Genomic DNA, 10,000 nt, shown 5'->3' on the forward strand with positions numbered 1-10,000 from the left:
GCTAGTTCCAATCCAATTTTAGGAACACGAATATGGTCTTTTGGCCAGTACCAAAATAATTTTGCAGAAAAATAAGTAAATACTGAATTAACCGGATGACATTGAAAAATGCCATTAATTAAATCGAATAAGCAAAACTTTCACAGCGAAGGCGGAATAATAATAATAATAATAATATAATAATAATAATAATAATAATAATAATGATAATAATGATAATGATAATAATAATGATAATGATAATGATAATAATAATAATGATGATAATGATAATGATAATAATAATAATAATAATAATAATAATAGTGATAATGACAATAACTGTTTATTCACAATTGAACTGAAAAGTGAAAAGGAGACAAAAGAGGTTATCCCTTTCTAGTTTTGTCTCCTCCTAAAAATAATTAAAACATTAATAATTTACATCTATTATATAATACGAAGTACTTAATGTTCAAATGAAACGCTCATAAAATAATTAAAAATTATTCCATGAGCGCGGGTTGGATATGAGATGGTAAATAGCCAACGAGGCGCGCAGCTCCGATTTGGCTATAACCAGTCTCATATCCAACAAGCGCGGTGCTGTCAGAGGCTCATGACCTAGCTTGAAGCGTTCACCCTGGTTGAGAGCTGGGGTTTTTTTGAGTTTAAAAATTTCCTTATTTGGATTTCACGCAGCAGGTGTATTTTCCCGCGTGCTCAGTTTCGATCTTACTTTTGTCCATACTTGGGCATAAAATTGGTTTCCTAAAATCCCCAGCTTGGTTCCAAGGAAAAGAGCTGCAAATTACACGATTCAAGGTCACGTGCTTCTGGTGCCCTACGTTGTACTTTCTCCAAGATATTTAAGTCTTTTTAAGGACCGTACATAGAGCTAGATTTGAGTCATCCATTCTTTTTAGAGATACATATCACTGTTAAACTTCGATTGCGAAGCGTTCCTCTAAGATTCCAAGTGGGTAACATCTTCCTGTAGTTCTTCAACATCGTGTTTCATCCGTCATTGCCTTATGCACTTTCATGCCATTTGCAAAAAGGTTGGTGTGTGATATAGTGTTTCTTGAGATATCCTTAATATACATAACAAATAAAATGGGTCCAAACACGGTTCCCTGGGGCACGCCAGACAAAACGGAAGTCCAAGATGAGTGGTGTCCCCGCAGAACGACTCGCTGGCATCGATTTGTTAGAAAGCTTCTAAGCCAAGACGGTAGTGGACCTCGAATACCATATGCGTGTATTTCTATCAAGAGCCGTTCTTGCGGCACTGAGTCAAACGCTTCAGTAAGATAACATCATTTTTCTTCCGTGTGTTTCTCCCAAGAGCCAACTTGAATCACGAAATTAGATAGTGGTTGAGACAAACAAGATTTCCCCTTCAGAAAGCCAAATTGCTCTTGTAGAAATATCTCATTAGTATCCAGAACTGAACAAGATGCTGTCTAACTATCATTTCACACACTTTAAATGCTACAGATGTTAGCCAGACAGGGCGGTAGTTCTTGCGAACTCGTTTGTAGCACCTTTCTTATGTAAAGGAGTGATGTCAGTCAATTTCCGGTAGTAAGGTAACATGCCTGATGAGAAGGACGCGTTAAAGACAACACTAAGTGATATGGAGCCAAATTTCCAGCGCATAAAAGATGGTGGGATGAATACTATTCGGGCTGCCGGGGAGATTTGCGAGGTTTCAGTTACCTGAGAATCTTGTTAACATCCTTCGGTGAGCAGTATAAAAGACTAAGATTCTTGTCTTTTAATAACTTGATTAAATTATGGAAAATTTTCCAAAATTTTCATTCGTAAAAATTGATGCGAAGCAATCATTCATGCATGCAACATGAGTGAACAATTATCTGAATGCATGATGTGTTTACCTGCACCTTGGTGTCTTCGCAATGCATTATTGGTAACGAGTATAAAGGTGCATAGGCTCAGCATGGTGTAGATTGTATTGTTGCTGTGGTAACGTATAGTGAAGTGAATTGTAATGTGGCGTAGCCTAGTGCTTTTTTTGCACTGGTGTACTGATGTAGGGGAAAAGAGTGTATCTATATTGTAAAAAAAGGAGTCAGTAAAAAACAAATCTAAAAAAACGAAGAGTATAAAGGTGGATGCATAAGCCTCATTTTGGGAAATCTCGCAGGAGATCAGATAAAACTCCTGGGAAGTGGAAATTGAACATTTCATAATCCTTCTCAAAGAGCTTGGCAAGCTCAAAAATCTTAGCTTTGGGAATCGTTGCGAAATTTTTTAGCATTTTAGTCGTTGTATTACTACGGGTGATAAAAGGTGGAAAAGTCACTGCTTTATCCATTCCAGTTTGTCGAAGAATGTAGGTAGCCTCTTCTTGCATATCATTGAAGTGGCCAATGAAGTCGTATTGTATGTCGCAAGGAAAACAAAGGTTCTGGTAGGTTGCCCAGTGACGGTCCTCATTGAATCCAATGGTACTTATGTAGTATATAAACTTTTTAAATGTTAACTTGTCGTCTGAACTCGGATCTACGAAGCGATTGAAGTAGTCTAGTATTTTCTTTGAATACGAATCATGAAAATACCATGCCCGATCACGTACTATCTTGTCTTCATAGGCCGACAACAGCCTCTCCAGGGGATCACGAACAAATACGAATTTAAAGTAGGTTCGAAGCCTTAAATCAACTTCCTCGGCAGAATAATCCCGACTAAGAAACTTAAAGTTCTTAGCATCGTGAATAACATTTCTATCGGTGACATCCGGGCGGTTGTCGAGAGCCAAAAACACCTTATTCCACTGAGTACAAGCCACCTTAGGAATAAAGCAATACACTATTTTATATTTGTCGTTGACCATAAAATATCTCAATCTTTTCTGGGCAATATCTCGCGAAGCATTGGTGAATTTGTGTGAATTGCAATATTTCCTTAGGTGATTTTGTCGCTCTCTTTGTCTCTCTTCCAAAAGTTGGACATTTTCCGGTTCCATCTGTAGGTGAGAAAAAATGCGCCTGTTAAGATTTTTAGATCATGGCTGTTTTGAAATTTACTTACGCAGTAACAAAAGGAAAGCCCTAAAAACAAGATTTAATTAAACGTGGCTCTGAACCCACGACCACTGAGAGACACAAGCGCCGTGCTCTACCAAGCCAATTGAATAATAATAATAATAATAATAATAATAATAATAATAATAATAATAACCCCCTTACACTTCCGTGATCCATACCAAAACCCACCCCCCCCCCCCCCCCCCCCCCCCAAACGTATTCCACGGCCTCCGATATGGAGCACTTTATGCTACGTTTAGACTGGTTACCTAACGGGTTAATTTGCAAAATCTGTGCAGGCAGCTCAGGATATTGGCAGGAGAGAAGCATCTGTACTCAGCATGCTTGAAACAGCTTTCAAGTCCGGCGTTCAATTCTGTCCACAAGATAAACCTCGTTATAGTTTTGAACCCAGGAGACGTATCATAACTAATTGAAGTAAGATCGGCCGGGTGAGTGTATAGTTCTAAGAATGACTGTTTAGAAAGACTTTGACTGACCGTAACCTGAGCGGAAGTCATCTTAAGAGCGAATTTTTTTGTGTAACGTCAGTAGATGGTAAAATATACTCTGGTCGTAGATGTGATTGGTCAACAAAGTCATGATGTTATTGGTCGACTCTCAGTTAAGCCTGATGCGACTGGTTGTGAAGACTGTTAGCAGTCGCAACAATCACTGTTTATACTCTTCAAAAACAAACGAACAACACGGCATGAAGACACAACTGAAAACTGGCGCGACTACAACGTGCTTAATATATATACCGAACATATCACAAAGTCCGCCCATGGCGGTTTACAATTCTTTTCCTTGGGTGAGATCAAACGTCAGCTTGTAAAGGCGCCTCTGGCTGCCACTATCAGTCTATATTTGATGTCACCCAACCAACGCATGTATGTCAAAGGAGGACAAACCACATTACCGGGGTCTCCTCGCTATTCTTCAAGAACATTGTGTGGGCTCTGTAACGTCCCACAATGTTGATTAACAGGAAAGGTTGTGGGATGGTCCCTACGGGTTATAGTCCTTATCCGAGAAGACTTGAAAGTCTAACCATTTGCAGATTTCATTATCTTTAAAAGGCAGCACTTTATCCTCAGCTATTTTAAGACCCTGTGTATTGGTCCGGACGGAGTCAAACTCACGGCCTCCCCCAAGGCAGCCCGGTGCTTTTGAAACCAATCAGCTAGATCAGGACAAGAGAGAAGTAGGTAAGAGTGTTCCTATGGCCCTGGTGTGCTCCCCAGCACAGTCGCAAATGAGTCTATTTTTAAAATACCCGTTCCTGCAAAAATTAGTTGTCATGTCCCTGAAAAAAAAAACTGAATGGCAGAACAAGACATGTTCACGCGTGACACTCTTCTCACGATTGGTTAAAGTGGCGGCCCAGTCTTTGTTTGTTTTCGCGCGTAAAGTATATTTATTACTCTTAACTAATTCACTCTTGGTCAGGAATAACACCTCTTCCCGTCCCGTCCCGTCCCTTCTCGCCCCCCTACAAGCGACTTATCGACAACATCAACATTAGGTTGCTTATTCGAGAAATTCGTACTTTGAACCGTTGCCAACTGTTCGGACCAATTGCATTGCACAAAAATTGAGTTGTAATATTCGGGGATCATGATCGAAGATTATTGAAAGAGCTTGGAACATGTAGTTTCTTTGTCGCAGCATACCGACCAATTTTACCAACAACACGCTTTCAGCCATTAGACTAAGACAGATCACTGTTTAGAGGTCTTCACAGCCAATGACATCAAGCTTAACTGACAGTCACGACTTCGTTGACCAATCACATCTACGTTCAGAATATTTATACCATCTACTGACATTACACAAATTATATAACTCTGAAGGTTACTTCCGCTCAGGTTGTCGAAACGCCAATCAATGTACTTCTCTTAGTTACGAGAAAGAAAAAATTGGATGTCGAAGATCTTCGGAACGCGGAAGAACGCGGAAGAACGCGGAAGATCTTCTCCGAAGCTCTCCTTTCACAAGGGAAAGACTACTTGCTAACTACTAATAACAAGCTCTGCATATCAGCTGTACACACTACAGCGACAAACAGATCGAGTGGGGTAAAATGGGCTCTTTGCAGCTGGCGATCACATGGTACAAAAACTGCTACACTGGAGAACAAACTGCCTACTGCGACATCTAAAACAAATAAAATTTAAATGACGTTGCATTGTTTTAGATGTCCTAGTGCGCAATTTGCTCTCCAATGGGGCGGTATTTGTATCATCATCGCCAGCTGCAAAGGACACAAAGTTGTTAACAAAGCTGTCTGGAGGACAGATTCAGCTAAGCAACAAAGAGACAAAATAATTCTAGGACATTTTGTGAAAAACTGGAGTGATAGTTCGCGGTTACCAAACTTACCGTTTGAAGGGTTGGCATTAGTGCTGAGCTGAATTTTGAAGAGAACTCTGAAAAAGCGAATAACTATTAGTGAAAGTTTAAAGAAAAACTGCTTGTTATAAAATAGGCACAATGGTTTTGTTCTAAAAATGAAAATACTGGACAGGACAAAGACAGGAATGTTGTAATGGGGAAACTAATTTGTCTGAAAGACATAAATTGCGTTCTTTTCAAACGGCATTCCCGCTCCTCCTTCCCCTTAAAAATATCAAGAGCATTAACAAGTTAATTTATGGTTCCGTGATAACTTTAGAGGACTTTCGCAACTTGGGGTCATCCTTTGTCCCAGAATAAGCACGCTTTTTTGCAGTCTTGCGGTTTCGTGTTACAAATGTTTATTAGAAGTGCTTATGCCTACTGTTAAAGCATTATTTACGTTTCTCTGCTATGTCACTGCGTTCCGCCGCAGAGAAAACGTTTAAGTTCCAATCAGCAGAAAGGCAACAACACGCTGAAATAGGAAGGACACGACCAGTTGTGTTTATTGGGGACGAGAAAAAACTAACATACAAGAAATAAAGTAGTGGCGGAGAAAAACGAATTACATCACTGTAAACTACGAGACTAAACGTAAACAGTATACTAGAAAAATTAAGCTCGGCAAGATGCGAGCGGTAAAACTGGCTGTCTCGAGTAACTAATGCGAGAGGCGACAAGACTTAAATACCGAGATGTGACGAAAACCCCTAGAGGATCAAACTGCGGCCATAAATGCAAATCCCGAACATAAACACATTTAATCTTCTGTCTTGAATGGACCTCTATCCCTCATTGAATATTGTGTCGCTTGATATCAACGTGAAATTGCGTAGCCGAAAAACTGGGCAGCGCGGAAAGATTAATATCCATTATTAAATTCTCAACCTCGGATAATGCAATTCTTGCTTTCTGATTGGTTCACTGGATCTCGGTTATCAGCCATTACACCTGCGTTTGACCTTATATGGAAATGAATGCGGCAAATGTCTCTCAGCATTAACGGTTTAGCGCCGGGAATTCACGTCACTTTCCGGTCGTTTCTTCAACTGAAATAAAGCTTAGCAAAACCGCAGGTTGAGAATTTAATAAAACAATAATTCTATTCGGCCTTGTTGGATACGAGATTGGTAACAGCCAACTCGGCGCTCCGCGTCTCGTTGGCTATTTACCATCCAACGCGGGCTCATGGAATAATTGTTAATTAGTATAATTTTCAGTGGTGAATGTGACAGTTCAGTGTTATATTCATTGCTCTACCCGGTGAATATAACGTTTTGGAGGCGCAACTACTAAGCTAAGCAAGTACTTTTCGTTTCTTTTTTATCGTGTTTTAGCACTTTGTTTTGCACTTTCTTGATATTTACCACTGAAAATTATACTAAAACAGTTATTCGCCTCAGGTTCACTGAATTCTGGGGAATATTTACCACGACTACGTCTCGTAAATATCATACACTTTATGTATGGTCTCGAGGGAAACAGTTCGTTTCCGAGGAGGACCATACATTAAGTGCTTTGTTATATATTTAAACTTTTCCTTCAACAATCGCAGCAAAACATCCGGAGAGGTCCGGATACATTTGAGTTTGACCAGGAGAACGTGACCGAGAATCAACCGATCACAGTGCTCGTTTTGTTGAGTGAAAGTTTGGGTATATAACAATCACCAATACTTATTTCGCCCTCGGCGGATAATTGTTAATTAGTATAATTTGAGAGCTGAACAAAGAGTTTCCAGCAATTTGATTGGCTGAGAGATTCCTTATATGACGCTATATTCACCGCGCTAGGCGCTGAATGTAAAGCAAAACAAAATGGCTGCCAGCAGCCGGCTGATGAGGACATCTCGGAAATAAAGACAACGCAAAATGCAACCAAGTATGGTATTAAACTTTTCATAGGTAAGTCAGCCTTCTCCCTCGTTGAGCTTATTCATCGAAACTTCGCAAATGTAGAAAAAAATAGCAACAGAGCTAGCATCAACATAGCCTGCTTGGGCGTCTGATGCGTGTTTCGTGGCGACAACAGCATCTACCGCCTGCAAACAGGCTAGCACCAACAACAACAAGTGAAATAGCACAACAGAGTCATAATTAATTTGTAAAGTTTTATTTAGTAACTGTCGGCAAGGAAACAAGACGGAAGCCATTACGATAAAACAAATTGTTGTCAATCAGGGTGGCCTTAAAACTGATTTAAACAAACTATCGATTTCTCTGATGTTCAGCTCTGAAATTATACTAAAACAATTATTTACCCCAGGATCAGTAAATATTGGCAAATAATTGTTAAATATATGCAACTATAGATGGTTTTCAATCACGTGATGAGACGGCCATGCTCGTGCACAAAACAATAGCAAATGATGACTTATGTTTTGCATTAAAATCGAGTCAAATTCTGTGCACCAACATGACTGTGACGTTAGGGGAAGACCATATATAGATATTTAAGGTGTAATGCGTCCGTGGGAAGGGTGAAAAACTAGTTGCCTAGCGACGTGAGAAGGGACAACCGAAAAATCAGAGCTGAGCTACTGAAACTTCGACATAGTTCCCAAGCCCCCAGTTTCCCATGGGGGAGCTACTGAGGTCAACTTACAATCAGACAAAACCGTTGGGAAGGTTAGCACTTTTGACGTCTTCTTTGCATTTCTCCCCACCCCCCTGATTCAATGTTGTGCAAAACTGAAGGGCTTTTCCTTCTTCTTCCCACTTCGCCCTATTCAATGTTGGAAGGTAACATAACAATTTCCCACAACATTGAATAAGGGGGGAGAGGAGAGAAACAAAGAAGATGTCAAAAGAGCTAATCTTCCCGACGGTTTTGTCTGATTGTATGGGAGTACAATTCATTCAATGTTAAAATAAAACTATTTCTTTTGCGCTTTAACAGAAGCGGGATTGCAATACAGTTCTTCCAGACTATTTTTTGTCTATGACAAATACTATGAGAGTTGTAAGGGTTCAAAGCAGATTTCCTACTCTCATACAATAATAGACAAACCTTTGGAAAGGTTAGCACTTTTGACGTCTTCTTTGCTTCTCGCCCCAATAGCTTCTCGCCCCTTCTCGCCGGAATAGACCGAGGCAGAAATCAATACTTCAGTCGACAATACTACCCCCAGAAACACCATGGAGTTTTTAATAAAACAATTGCTCTACTTGGGCGCCTCGTTGGTTTTCTGTCACTTCCTATCCAGCGCGCCCTCGTAGAATAATTGTTAAATATCAATTCTGTTATTCTTAGATCGCGGTGGTCTTTCATAAAAGAAAATTGAATTCTAAGGAAATATTGGAACTTACCTGAGAAAATAGCTACCACCAAGACACAAACCACAATGAGGAATATGAGGTTGGTAATTTTTACACCAAGCAAGCGCATTTTTTTCGGGATCAAGTTGAAAGAGAACAATAAGATACTTGCTGTCGGAGTGTACACAGTGCATACACAAAGCCAACAGGGCTTTCAAGTCCCAAAGGATTTTCGTGCCCTGAAAAAGGCAAAATGAGCAATATTCAAGAAAACTTGCCTAGCACACACGTCAGCGCATACATCATTTTGCCTAAGAGCATAAAAACATTTCGTTATCAATTGGCAGGCATTTTACTTTCCCAGAAGCAATGAAAGATGTGGGTCCCCGAATTTGGTTTTGAGATATGAGCAACTAAAGCCAAAGATAGGGTGTTTTTTCTGGGCTTTCAGGTTGCCAAGGTAACCTTTCAACAATGACCGCATCTTGTTCAGCAATAATTGGTGTTTCATATGGTATCATAACATTGCTGTCACGTGATACAGTCTGTAGTGTCAGTCTTTCTGAAGAGAGTGTCTCTTCAACGTGTTGAAGCTGGTTAGAGCCTCCTTAAATGGAAATCAAGCTTTCCAAGCTGTTAGTTAGAGTTGACCATTGTCAAGCTGGTGATTCACAAGGAGATAGACTAACTATCGAGTTAGGATTTCGTGTTGGATTTTCGAGTTGGAATTCGAGTTGGATTTTCGACTGAGTTGGCCAGTGTAAAATGCAGACTGCAGACCAGGGGTAAAATGCAGACTAAGGTTATAATGTAACTGTTGAAAAAGTAAGCCCAAACCCTTTATAAGTGCTAACCTTTAGGCCTAATCATAAGGCATAAAACAATATTGAGACTTGAATGTTAGCACTTCTAGAGGGTTTGAATTTTTTTCAACAGTTATTACATTATAGCTTTGGTCTGCATTTCATCCCTGGTCTGCAGTCTGCATTTTACACCGACCAACTCGAAAATCCAAATCGAAATCTTAACTCTGTAAATAGGTCACCTCGATTCACAGGTCTTTCTCATGTTTATTATTGTACTTTATTCACACGAAAAGTAAAGGTAATAACCACAGCAATTCGCTCTTTAACTTGCTGTGAAAAAGAAGCTAAAGTGAACGCGGAAATGATCAACATGTCAACTTCGATGCCAATTTTACTCGATTCCCTTTAATTTATTTTCTTCAATCTTTCTTGTAGTATTGTGGGAATCCTGTGCCAGAATGCAAGGTTACGTGGCACTGAGCTTGAGTGTCACGAGGACAATGAT

General features: G+C 39.9%; 1 protein-coding gene and 1 pseudogene across 2 annotated transcripts in view; one reads left to right on the forward strand and one right to left on the reverse strand.

The window, feature by feature from the left end:
* Window positions 1-1,744: 1,744 nt before the first annotated feature.
* The window catches only part of LOC138023124 (carbohydrate sulfotransferase 10-like), a 15,393-nt gene continuing 7,137 nt past the window's right edge, over window positions 1,745-10,000 (reverse strand). For both annotated transcript variants that reach the window (XM_068870155.1, XM_068870159.1), the window contains exons 2-4: window positions 8,741-8,928; window positions 5,418-5,464; window positions 1,745-2,971 (exon numbers count right to left, since the gene is read on the reverse strand). In XM_068870155.1, coding sequence (XP_068726256.1) covers window positions 2,129-2,971; window positions 5,418-5,464; window positions 8,741-8,819 — 969 coding nt within the window. In that variant the 5' untranslated portion in view covers window positions 8,820-8,928 and the 3' untranslated portion in view covers window positions 1,745-2,128. The remainder of the gene's footprint in view (window positions 2,972-5,417; window positions 5,465-8,740; window positions 8,929-10,000) is intronic.
* Window positions 9,302-10,000, forward strand: part of LOC138037376 (uncharacterized) — a 2,066-nt pseudogene continuing 1,367 nt past the window's right edge.

The sequence above is a fragment of the Montipora capricornis genome, chromosome 2 (genome assembly GCF_036669925.1).
Source record: "Montipora capricornis isolate CH-2021 chromosome 2, ASM3666992v2, whole genome shotgun sequence".
NCBI lineage: Eukaryota > Metazoa > Cnidaria > Anthozoa > Scleractinia > Acroporidae > Montipora > Montipora capricornis.